We start from the raw sequence: 12238 nt of genomic DNA, 5'->3' as shown, positions 1-12238 counted from the left end.
TTCCCTCCCCAACCCCCCCCACTCCCTCCCCACCCCCCCCTCCCTCCCACCCCCCCCCTCCTCCCCTTGCAGGCGAGTGGTTTTGCAGCGGGGAGTGCAGCGCCATCCATGCCCGCCTGCGCGCCCGGGTGGAGGAGGGCGTGGTGGACATCCCGGGGCACCCGCAGCACAGCTGGCAGGTGCTGCGAGGGAAGGACGGCCGCGTAGCCAGCGCTTGGGCCCTGCGCGCCGCGCAGGAGGTGCTGCAGGAGTCCTTTGACCCCATCGTGGACATGGTCACGGGGGCGGACCTGCTGCCGCTCATGCTGCATGCACGCAGCCACCGTGAGTGGGACTATAAAGGCATGCACACACTGCTCCTCCGGCACAAGGTGATCAAGAGCGTATGTGTGTGAAGGGGTGGGGGGGGGGATTGTGGAATGCAGGTCGAGAGGTCGATGTGGCTGGGTAGGGGAGTGGGAGGGAGCTGAGAAGTGGGGCCTGCTGGGAGGCATAGGCCAGACTTCATCCTCTGGGTTGCCGTCGGCATCGACTCCAGTCAATCAGGTGGGTGAGCCACGACTCCCGCCTCACCGCAGCCACCCACCGCTCACCTCGCCCCCCCACCCCCACCAAAAAAGGGCAAGCCTGTGGTGTCGGCCATCGTGCGCGTGCTTGGCCCCGGCGCGGCGGAGCTGCCGCTGATCGCCACACGCTTCGCGGCGCGGCGCCAGGGCCACGCCCGTGTGCTGGTGGACGCCTTCTGCGCTTTCCTGGCGGATGCGGGGGTGCACCGCCTGGTGCTGCCCGCCGCGCATGAGACGGTGCTAACATGGCAGCACGGCTTTGGCATGGCACACATGCCGGAGGAGGCGCTGCGCCTGTACCGCCACCAGCTGCACATCCTGGTGTTCCCCGGGACGGAGGTGCTGTGGAAGACGCTGCCGGGCACCGCCGCCCCCGCCGCCCACCACACGTTGCACGCTCGCCCCGATCCGGCCGTGCACACGGTGGCGGCGGTGCTGGCCGGCATCGTGGCTGCGGTGGAGGGTGAGCACGTCGCGCGAGAGGTGGCCGCCGTCGTGGCTGAGCTGGTGCAGGCCGCGGTGGAGGGGGTTGGGGGAGAGGATCAGCCGGGTCCTAGGGAGGCGGTGCGAGGGGGTGTCGGCAGCGCCAAGGACCCCACGCGTGCCCTACTGGGCTTGGAGGACGAGGGCCGGGTGCCGCTGACGGTGGCAACGGGGACGCCGCTGGCACCTGCTGCGGGCCCGCGGCCGGCCTGCGAGACGGTGCCAGCCCCGACTGCCCCGGTGCCGGCGTCGCCGGCCGAACTTGCAGAGGAGAGGGAGCGGCAGCGGGTGCATTCCGCCACGCCCCTCACGGGGGCGACTACCCCCGCTGCGGGGGGTGGCGCCATGCTGCCCCTCGGTGACGTCCTGCCCGGGTTTGCGGCGTGCAGCACGCCCATCAATGTCGCCTGATACACATGGTGGCGCAGAAGTATACGGTACCCTCTGATCGCTCTTGTCCATTGAGACTGAGGACTTGCCCTGACAATCGCTGTTTCAGTAACTTGACACCCTGTGCGATAGAATGCAGAATGATGGGTGATAAACGGAAGTCCCGGGCGGATCTCGTGTGGCGCGGTGCCTCAGAATCCAGGCTTCGAAGTGGCTCCTCGAACTCTCCCGCCCTCGTGGATTTCTTGCTGACACACGAGCCGTGAGTCATCCCCAGATGCAACCCCACACCTTTCTAGATGTACCGAGGCACCCAGGAGCTTTGAGACCCGCGGAATACAGCCTCAGGACAAGGGGGCCGATTCACGCCGAATCCGTGACACTATCGGAAGCCCTGCTGTCGAGCCCTGGGACATGGAGGAGTCCAGCTCCCGCACATGGACGCCCTGGTGGGATAGACCCACGGCGCAGCTGTGCCGGAATGCCTCACCCGCCGCGGGGTGCTCCTGGACCTTCCTCACCCAGCTCGAGTGCCACACCGAGCCCCACCCCGAGTCCGGCCAACCCGTGAAGCGCTGCGTGAAACTCCATAAACGGCTCATGAACTGTCCTGGAAGGTGAGGGAGAGGTACAGGGGTGCTGGGACGGGGCCTCGATGGCAAACCTGAGGCTGGCTGACGCATCAACATAACCTCTCGCGACCCCCCCGGGCAGGCCACCGGTAACCGATGAGCAGCAGCAGGAGGTCACCGCCTACGGCGATGCCGCCCCGACACTTGACCTCGGACTACGGTGGGATGCAGAGTCTAGCCCTCTGTGTGCGACCATGTTTGTGCTGGGTCACCCCACACTCTGCGTCCCTAACCCAGTGGTCCACCCCCGGTGGCGAAGTGGACAACATCGCTGACGGGATTCGCTTTCGACCCATGCAGGCTCTCCGACACGCCCGTCTTCCCCTCGTTACCTGCACGGGACAAGGTCCAGACACAGGACGTGGGCCAGGCATTTGCCGACTTCCTCAGATTCGCCGAGGAGCTGCAGCAGAGGATGGCACCAGGTGGGTGGCTTACTGCTGGACTGGGAAGCTCGCGGGCCCGTGGGCGGTACTCGCTCGCAGTGCACGATAGTTCACTTTTCCAAGATCCATGCGGGGTCATCGCGCATCAGCCGAGCATGGACCAAAGCCCCCAGCTTCCGCCGCCTGTGCGCCATAGGTGTGCTGGAGTTGGATGAGCGGCCGGCTCCCGCACCCCAGGTGGCGGTGGAGGAGAAGGAGGAGTCGCTCCTGTCCAAGGTCTTCAGGTTCCGAAGACCAGGTGAGGGCCAAGGGGCGGTCGTGGTGGAGCGGGTGGCGAGGGGAGGGAAAAGCCTCGTCCAATCAAGGGGTCAGCCGATCACGCCCCCCCTCGTGCCATGCCCTCACGCTCGCGGCTGCCCCCACCCCCAGCAGGCGCGGCGCACCGGCCAGACAGCCAGACGTGGCAGGAGTATGCCAAGGACTTCACCGAGGTGTAGGGCCCGCCTCTGCGCTGCACTTTCCTCTTGATGCATTTTGGTTTTGCGAAGAAAGAAAGAATGAGTCATCACATTGTTTTGGCCGAGTCGTGCCCAGCCCCCATGCGCCCTCCTGCTACCCCCGCTGCGAGCTGTATCCTGCCCCCCTCCCCCCCTCGTGGCTCGTCAGCACTCTCTGCTGCCCCTGGTGCACTCCTTCTCACCTGCCTTTCCACTGAGGGCTGCCCAATTCCGGCCTTGTCAACACCCCGATTCGTCCAAGTTGAGCACTAGCCCCCGGGTACAAAAACAGTTGATGCAGGGGTAGGTTGGGCCCTAACATCATCTCGGTGATGGACCACAAAATGCATCCTGGACGCCGGCCCTTCAGTTCCTGTGCCACCAACAGGGGTCAAGTTCAGGGGATGCCCAGGATGCCACTGGGCACCGAGGCCTTGTACTCATGGAACTGCTGCCCGAAGAAGGACAGCAGAAGCGCGTCTTCGTACTCGACTCGGGACCTGAAGAATCGCCACACCTGGGCCGGGATGGGGAGAGGCCGGCAGGGCTTGGGTTTAGGATGAGGGAAGCATCGTTGAGGCGTGAGCGACGGCCCCCTCCTGATGCCCTCCCCCCTTCAGTCACCCACCACGACCAGGAATGCTGGAGTGCATACGAGGTTTGCCAGCAGGACCTGGGTGCCGATGGCCCACAGGGCCCACCCCGCATAGCCAGGGTGCCTCATGTATCCGTACACGCCGTGGGTGACGAGGCGGTGCCTCTCAGTCCTCTGGCTGGCAATGGCGTGCGTGAAGTTGTGCGTCGCCGTAACCTGCCGCATATTTCAAGAGGGTGAAAGGGCTGGTCGGTCAGGGTGCGCAGGCATGCAACCCGCCCTTTCAGATCATCTCTCCTGTGCAGGAGCAGCAGCTAGGACCCTCACCATGCCAGTCTTGCGGAGGGCCTCCCCCGCCACGATCATGAGGAGGCCTAGCCGGGTGGTCAGCGTGCCTGTCTTCAGCGATGGCATGAGGGTCCTCTCCAGGCCATCCTCGACCAGGGATGCGCCCATGGCAATGCAGTAGGGCCAGCTCAAGAGCCATGCTGAAACGGGGAGGGGGGGGTATCTGATGTAGGGACCCTACGTGCAACTCTATCACTTTCCAGCACTGATGGCATGAGCAGAGCTGCAGGCGTTCATGCACACCGAACGCTCCAATGCGGGGTGCTCGACCCACATCGTCGTGAGATGTGCTCACGGTTGTAATAGAATGTCAGAGCGAACTCCGATCCGTGGAAAATACAGAGGGCGAGCGCAAACAGGACGAGTGGGGTCATCGGCCCCCGAGCGAGAGCACATCGGTTGGGTGGCACCTATTTATCCATCCTCTCAGCTACGAGTGCATCGCTGACATTTTTCCCGGGGTATGTTTCAAATGTCAGGCAGGCGCAGACATAAAATCTCAGGGAGCGACAAATCTCAGGATTGAAGGGTCTCGACCGCGTGTGTCGACGATCAGCACTCAGCTCGGCATGCGACGTCACAACGTCGCTCACGAAACATCGTCACGGCAGGGTCACTTGTCCAGTCCCGGCAGCTGCTTCGTGATTTTCTTGACGACTTCTTCAGCATCACTGATGTAGTCCTGTCCCTCCTGAACATACTTGATGTACAGGTAAGGAAGAGAAGCCTGCATTGAGCATGGGGTGGGCGGATCAGCCATGCCTGTGTAAATTTACATGATTCATCTCTCGGCATCCCAAACACCTCCTCCCAGACGTAAATGGGAGTGTTCTTACCAGCCCCAGGAATTGAATCGGGAAGCCAAGCAGCTGTAGGGGGGGGGGGGGTGTTGGATCACTGGTAAGCCATTGATGCATCCACACATACATGCATAGAAAACATGTAGGCAACATGCACCGTGAACCCACCACTCCTGTGCATACCACGTTGAACAGTGGAAGGTGGATCAGCCACTCCGCAAACCAGACCGCGACGAACGCTGTGATCGGTTTGAGGGGTATGAGGAAATTCCCGCTGGAGGGGCTGGTCGAAACTGATGACAGTGGGAAGAGGAGCCACATTTCAATCAAGTCATAGAATGAAGCTCTACTTTGAACATTTACTTACCTCCCACACCATATCCAATGATGGCTGGCTTGTTCTGTGCCTGCATGGGATGCATGCCCGAGCGACAGCTGAGACCTCATCTGCCCTGCCGTGTGCTGTACCATCCAACCCTAGCTCAGACACATGGCACCCCACCTTCTCGAATTTGTCGGCTGTGTCCGCCAGGAATGTGTCAAAGTCCACCTGTTTGCGCGCGGGACGGCCAGCGTATGTCCTGACATCGGCACGCCGGAAGGTTTTGGGGCCTGCAGGCAGTGTTTGGCGGGAAAGGTTTCACTTGAACGTCAAACAGGCACCGGCAGGCTGCACGCGCTTCCTGATATCCCGTGCCAAGGAGCCAGGATTGTCTGGACGGTGGGCAGGCCCCAGATCCACTCACTGTGGGGCGCTGCACGCACAAGGACGTTGGTCCGCAGGGCGGGGAGGCCACGGGCTGCCAATTGTGCGATCTGCATGGCTATGTGAGCTTTTTTGGTAACAGGGAGAGATTTCTAATGCTGCGACCACGGTGTCGAATAGGGTACAAGCCTACGCGTAAAGGGGTCCGGTAGGGGGTGGTCTGCTGCCCGGAAGACGCCTACGGTGACAAGATCTGATGGGTTTGGGTTCAGATTCTCTCGTCTCCGCAGGCGCAGCACGGTTGTGAAAACGAGTCGGATGTGCGAACCTCGACCCCCTACTTTCCACTATGGATTCACCTGGAATAAAGGCGAGATTCTGGCCGACTTTGCACCGATTTATCATCGGTACCCCCCGAGTGCCATGTCATACTAAAAAGACCCCACTTTTGGCAACAGTGTCGACCCAGCGCTGTCCGTGCGCCCTCCTCCGGTCGCACTCATGCCCGAAGCCCATACCTCACAGTGTCCCACGCGCACACTCTTTGCCGCCATCCCAACCATCTGTAATGTCTTGGTGAGTCCCGGGTGCCCCGGTGGACGAACCGGAGCATTCCCAAGAGGCTACGTCGTTCGGGGGGGTCCGTCTCGAGCTGCTCCATCAGCGAGGTCCCGGCAGACGGCAACCCACCATCAGATTGCCCGGATCTTTATCACTCCTGCAGCAGTAGTGAAGGTCACCACCACAACCTCTCCACTCTGTTCGACAGGGTTGAGCGTGGCGTTTGATCTCTCGCTCGATCGTCGACATCTTCGCCAATCCTCGCCCACCTTCCCAACACGTCCAAGCCCCCCGGTCCTCCGTGAGTGTGACGTGGTTCCTGGAACATTTTTGTTGTCGAAAGCGGTGTGTGTTTGATTTGGAGATCGCCTTCATGTGTGATAGGGTGAGAGCTGCAGACCTATTCCCTGCGTGGGATTTCTGAGGCCGTTACTGCACCCCCTCCATCCTCAGGAGGGGGGACGTCACGAGACTGCAGCCGAAGTCTGGCAGTTGCCCGATGCCAAGCGTGTGGGTGCCCACCACGCCTGCCGAAAATCAGGCACGTGACGCGCTACATGCATTTCCCTGGCATGGAAACGCGGCTGGACGCGGTAGAGCGTGCCATACAGACAGCTCGGCTGGTACAGGCTACCATTGCAAATCCACCCAGGTGCGTTTGGCTCGCCTGGCTGGGCAGGGGAGGTGTGTATGTGCGTGTGCGTGTGTATGGGTGGGTGGGGGGTAATTCTTAAGACAGAAGGCAGATTTCAGTCATAGGATCCCTATGACTACACCTCGACATGTAGGCAAATGAACGAGTAACAGCCAAACGGACATTGACTGGGATGTGTAGCCCATCCTTTTCATTTGCCTTTCACCCATGCAGCGAGGTTGGACAAGCAGCTCAGCCACGACAAACCAGACGGCGCGTGAAGCGCGCCGTGAGTGGCAATGCGGAGGAACGCCCTTCCAGCGCAACACCTCTTGCATCCATGGGGCAGGTAAATGCAGTGGTGTGAGTGGTATTGGCCCTTGCACATCTGAATTACAGATGGGCAGTGCTGGAGTGTCCCTGCATAGCATAGTAGCTGATATCCATGTCTTCCGTTGCCCAGTGGGGTGTCCATCGAGATCTTCAGCCCTCGAGTACTCGTCCTACTTTGCAGGACTCCGAATCGCCCCCCTTCGGATCTGGTCGCTCGTGACGGGTCGACCCCTGCCGATCTCGTCGCCTTGCAGTCGATGATCGACGATGGTGTCATCCTGCTTCCGTACCCTCTCCTTGATTGGCCGCAGCGGAACATAATGAACGGGTGAGTCGCCCGTGTTGGTGTGGCAGCTGGCTATGGTCTGCGATGTACGTGGGCGCATGACGGGTCAGCACTGTCCATCCCCTGCTCGCAAGGTTGCTAGTCTGTTGCCACACCCTTCCTAACGCACCCCTGCCTACTCCCAGTACAAACATCGGAGGAGCAACATCGGAGGAGCAACATCGAAGGAGCAACTTTGAATCTACCAAGAAAGTAAGTCAAAGATGAGTGGGGGGAGGTTGATGGGCGAAACTCATACCTGCCGCCTGACCATACAATCGTGCCTCTGACCCAAACAATGTCCTTCCCATCCCGCAGCGGAGGCTAGCGTGCTTTGCCATGGGCGGGGGTTATCTCCAACTGTGGGGACCAGGGGGCAACACCCTCCCATTCAGCAGCAGTGACAGGGTGAGTTGCCCAGCATACCGCGGGGTGTTGTTTGGCGTGGAGACAGCTGGTGGTCTGTGGTGTGATTCTGGCCAAGGGAGATGGGCGGTGTGTCATGCGGGCGGGGTCATCGGGTATGCAGGGCTCCTTTATAGGCTCCCCATCGCACAGATGCGCCAGTGCCTCAGCAGCAGACTTAACACCTTCCCTTTCTCATCTGATGCAAAAAATGTCCTGCCACTTTCTAGCTCCACTGGTGGGGTGAATAGTGCATATCAGTGATCCGTAGATGGCTGACGGCCATGGAAGCACTGATGCAGCCGGTCCCATCGCCGGCAGTTCCCTAGGAATTGCTGTGCAGTTTGGGTTAAAACTCCGGGGGGTGGGGACAAAGTGGAGTATGGCAGCAGTGCCGTCCCCCTCCCCTCCCCTCCGACATGTCGAACGATCACCCCAGCGCCAGCAGCATACCCAACTAGTATACATGTTCTAATTATATTGAGAACTGGAGTCAACACAATGTCCTGATCGGGTAGAAGGCCGCGTCGTCGCCACATCTGCCACCCCAAGCCGGAGCGGGGATGGCGGAGATAGAGCGTCGGCCCCGTCGATCGTATGCCGAAAAGGGCGCTGCCCCACCTGCACGACTCACTGTGACCTTCCAAAACCTGCCCAGGTATGAGGGCAGTGCCGCGTGTCGGTGCTCTGCACAGTGGTTGTGCACCGATTTGGTCCACAACCCCCTCCATTACCGGTGATTGCAGTGACAGCAGGACGAAGCTGGATGCTCTGCTGAAAGAGTGGGCCAGATGGCACCGGGACACCTACCTCGAGGTGTGTTCCCGCGTGGGCTGAGTCTGGTGAAAGGGGATCCCCTGCTCAAATGGAGGGGCCACGCAGGAGCACTGGCCGCGCGCATGCTGTCGAGCCCGGGCCCTTTCCAACCCCCACCCAGGACTACGTCCCTCCCGACACCACGTCCGGCACCCTAACCGTCGACCCGGGGCTGGTGGCTCCCAGGGACGCCGACCAGCTGCCGGCGGTGGAGGATGTCCCGGCAGACCCCGCACGGCGAGGGGTCGACACCCTGTGGTTCAACATCCAGTACGAGAAGGTACATGCTGGGTAGGGTGGGGGAGGGGCGCAGCGAGGCGGCCCCCCCCCCCCCCCGCGCTGACTGAATGATGCCGCCTCGGTGGCGCCACGCCATGGTTGTGCACCCCAGTTGACACCTTGAAATAACCCTGCTCCTGTGCTGGCTGTCCCACAAACGCCACGCATCAATTCCATTGCGCACCGTGCTGCCTTTCTCTTCCAGAGCGCAGACGGGGCGGTGCCCGCGTACGACAGGGCGCCCGGCCGGCCCCTGCGCCTGGCGGGGCAGAAGCGGTCTGCCGCAGCACTGGGTGGCGCACAGGACGGCGCCCGCGGGGACGAGGGGGCCGTGCCTCCCGCCGCGCCGGTCGAGGCCCCCACCGCACCGCGCTGCTTCAACTGCGGCAGCTACTCCCACACCCTGAAGCAGTGCTGGCACCCCATGGATGCCGATGCCGTCCAGGCGGCTCGGGAGGCCAGGTGGGGTGCGCAATGGGAGGAGGGAGGGGGCGGCCACCGTGTGCAGGGTCTCCAATTTGTGGGGTCCTTGCAGGCTCTGACGCTGCACCTGCAAGCCCCGCTGATGCAAAAACCACCGCTGCTCCCCACATACCCCGCCAGGTCCTCAAGCGCGGGGAGCTACAGCGCCGCTCCCCGGCGCTACTTCCTGCCCGGGGCCCCCGAGAGCAGGGGCACCGGCGGCGGCCCTGGCGCGGCAGGCCCGAGCAAAGAGTCTGGCCTGGCCAAGGAGTTTCCCGAGGCCCAGCCGGGGCAGCTGTCGGCGGAGCTGCGAGGGGTGCTGGGCCTGTCCGCGCTGGACCCGCCCCCCTGGCTGCATCGCATGCGGGTGCTGGGCCTGCCGCCGGCATACGATCCAGGGTCGGGGGCGCTGGGTCCGACTGGCGACGGCATGACTGAAGGGGGGAGCGGGCTTGAGTGCAACGGCGACGCGCTCCGCAGCAGCCCTGCAGGCGGGACTCGCAGCCAGTCACCTGTGCCAGGTAATCTGCAGCGCCCTGGAGCCGAGGGCGACGACTTCATCCCCCTGGCGACCCCGAGCGATGGGGCGCCCGCGCCCGCCGCAGCTCTGTCCCTGCAGGTGCCGGCTTTCCCTGGGGTCAACGCCCCCATCCCGGAGGGCGCAGACCCCGAGCGATGGCGGCCCGCCGCCCGGTCACAGGTGGCGCATGCCTCATGTGGCCGCGCCGGGGTCGCAGTGCGGACGGGGACCCCGGGCCGCGTCAGCCCCGGGACTGCCCGCGCTTGGGAGGGCGGCACTGACTGTGCGGCCCCGGCTGTAGGAAACCCGACGCAGCCGCCCCTTCCTTCCTGGATGCCGGAACGGGGGCCAGCTGCGAGCACGCCTCCACCAGACCAGGGAACCTGGCGGTACGGACCCAGCGGCTGGCAGTACGTCGGGCAGGAATGGGCCCAGCACCCGCCCCCCATGCAGAGTGCGCACACAGGTCCCGGATCCAGCAGCTACCCCGTGCCGCCGGGGCCCGTCGGCGGCGCGTATGCCGCACCAGGGCCGCCCGGCAACGGCATGCATGCCGGCTCCATGTCTGGTGGGCACGCCGGCCCCATGCTCAGCCACCCCCCCCACCCCTCGCTTCATTGGCATGGGAGCCAGGAGCAGGGGTGGGCGCCGGCGCAGACATATGCGGGGCCGGGTGGGGATGTGAGTCAGCAGCCAGCGTCGGCGTACCAGGCGCCCCCAGCGCCATATCCGCCCCTGCCCCAGCAGTACGCACCGGCAGCGAACATGCAGGGCCTCCCGCCACTGCCCCCAGACCCCGGTCCTGCGCAGGCCTACTATCCCACAACATACCCCATGGCTGCCTGGCCGGGTGGGTATCAATGAGGCATGGTGGCTGTGCACCTGTAGATGCATGGTAATGTCTGTGCAGTCCCCTGCATAGGTGCTCTGAGCAAGGCCGGGGCAGGGCAGGGCCTGGGGACAGGAGCATTGCAGACCTTATTGCATCCTCTGGAGTTTCCAGCTTCAGTACAGACATTTGAGGAACTGCTGCAGTGTGAATCTCCAGCTCCTCTTTCCCGCGGAAACCTCCCGGAAGCGTTCCCGCGCGCCGGGCCAGGGAATGGCTGTGGAAAGAGGGCGACACCCCTCCCTCCCCGCGCGCACCCTCCACGCACAGCGTCGAGATATGCCTCGCTGGATCTTCCTGCGACCATGCGCTGACCCGGGGCAGGGCCAATGTCAGGTGCCTTCAAGTTCAAGATCACCCTTGGCAAGGCTCCCGAAGGTTCCACAACCCCTCGCCCACCCACCCAGCCCCCGCTAGATCCGCTTGCGCATGGGTCGAGCCCCGGGCCCACCCCTGGGGTGGACCCCCAGCCGGCAAACGAGGCCACGCCGCGACCAACGGACGACGTCAGCCCCTCCCCGGGCACGGCAGGCAGCACCCCCGGGTTCCGCTTCAAGATCAAGGTGCCGGGGACCGGCCCGGCCCACACGCCCGTGCAGCAGCCTCGGCCCAAGCCGAAGCCGTCCCGCCTGACCGGCCCACGCCCCCCCGACCACCGCCCCTCCCCCGGCCAGCCCACCCCCAAGCGGATCAAGCTCAGCACACATGGTCTGCACACGCCGTCGGCCCTGGGGCCCGGGCCCTCCCGGCCCTCACCGCGACCGGGCACGGCCTCGGTCAGGCCGCAGCAGCAGGCGGCGTCGGCGGCGAGGGCGCGGGCGCTGAACGCATCCGCCTCGCCCGCCACCCCCGCCGCATTCCCCAGCCCCGCAGGCCCCATCCAGCGGGCACCCAGCTCCCTCCCCATCGTCCGCTTCACCGTCGCCAAGCCGGCCAGTGCCGGCCTGGAGGCCGAGCCGGCGACCGCGCCGCAGCCCCGGCCGCGCAGGGGCCGCCCGCCGGGGTCCCGCTCCCGCAAGCGCCACGGCAGGTGGGGGTGCGGAGAGGGATGGAAGTGGTCGGTGGGTGCAGGATCAAGTCAAACATGATGACCCCTCTCATCTCCATGGTCCCTGCCCAGCAGCTCAGTCGTGTACCAAACCCATCACCCCCCCTGCCGCGCAGCGACGACGATGACGATGACGACTTTGCTGTCGGCTCCGTGGCCCTGGCGGGGACCCCCGGCTCGCTGGAGCCGCTGCGCACGTTCAACCTGCGGAGCACCATGGCCGCCGCCTCGGCGGCCACCAGCAGCGGGCTGGGCGGCGGCGGCGCCTCGCCCGCCGACTCCGTGGCCGCCCTCGGCGCGGCGTCCAGGGGCGGGCCCACTGCCACCGGCCCGCACGGCGAGGCCGGCGACGGCGCCGACACCGCGGGCAGCGGGCCGGCGCGGGGCGCGGGCGGCGAGGTTGGCGACGGCGTGCCGCGCAGGGAGGCGCTGGAGAAGATCCTGTCTCGCGTGCAGAAGAAGGACACCCACGGCATCTTCCGCGACCCCGTGACGGATGATGTGGTGAGGACCTGGATGATGTGCTGCATGACTGTTGGAAGGGGGGGGGGGGGGGGGGGAAG

At 64.3% G+C, this 12238-nt stretch overlaps 4 protein-coding genes across 4 annotated transcripts in view; 3 read left to right on the top strand and 1 right to left on the bottom strand.

Annotated features, from left to right (window-relative positions):
• Positions 1-1460, top strand: part of F751_1415 (Nucleosome-remodeling factor subunit BPTF) — a gene marked incomplete at both ends in the record, with an annotated part of 7063 nt that extends 5603 nt beyond the window's left edge. Inside the window, 2 exons of the mRNA XM_011400395.1 lie at positions 73-371; positions 621-1460. Of these exons, the coding sequence (XP_011398697.1) occupies positions 73-371; positions 621-1460 (1139 nt within the window). The remainder of the gene's footprint in view (positions 1-72; positions 372-620) is intronic.
• A 393-nt stretch (positions 1461-1853) lies between these two features.
• F751_1414 (hypothetical protein) lies at positions 1854-2954 on the top strand (the record flags this gene model as incomplete). The annotated part of the gene is made up of 5 exons (XM_011400394.1): positions 1854-2056; positions 2154-2231; positions 2372-2496; positions 2654-2755; positions 2890-2954. The coding sequence occupies 5 exons, from the start codon at positions 1854-1856 to the stop codon at positions 2952-2954; spliced, it is 573 nt and encodes a 190-aa protein (XP_011398696.1).
• Positions 2955-3351: 397 nt separating this feature from the next.
• On the bottom strand, positions 3352-4271 carry F751_1413 (putative protein-S-isoprenylcysteine O-methyltransferase; the record flags this gene model as incomplete). Its single annotated transcript, XM_011400393.1, has 4 exons — positions 3352-3471; positions 3583-3765; positions 3877-4037; positions 4193-4271. The coding sequence occupies 4 exons, from the start codon at positions 4269-4271 to the stop codon at positions 3352-3354; spliced, it is 543 nt and encodes a 180-aa protein (XP_011398695.1).
• Positions 4272-8224: 3953 nt separating this feature from the next.
• F751_1412 (Zinc finger CCHC domain-containing protein 8) lies at positions 8225-10602 on the top strand (the record flags this gene model as incomplete). Its single annotated transcript, XM_011400392.1, has 5 exons — positions 8225-8319; positions 8408-8477; positions 8599-8757; positions 8962-9218; positions 9360-10602. 5 exons carry the CDS (start codon positions 8225-8227, stop codon positions 10600-10602), a joined length of 1824 nt encoding a protein of 607 aa, XP_011398694.1.
• Between the last annotated feature and the right edge of the window lie 1636 nt (positions 10603-12238).

The sequence above is a fragment of the Auxenochlorella protothecoides genome (assembly GCF_000733215.1).
Source record: "Auxenochlorella protothecoides strain 0710 unplaced genomic scaffold scaffold14, whole genome shotgun sequence".
Taxonomy (NCBI): Eukaryota; Viridiplantae; Chlorophyta; class Trebouxiophyceae; order Chlorellales; family Chlorellaceae; genus Auxenochlorella; species Auxenochlorella protothecoides.
Note: the sequence above shows the minus strand (reverse complement) of the source record. Positions and strands in the feature narration are given on the sequence as shown.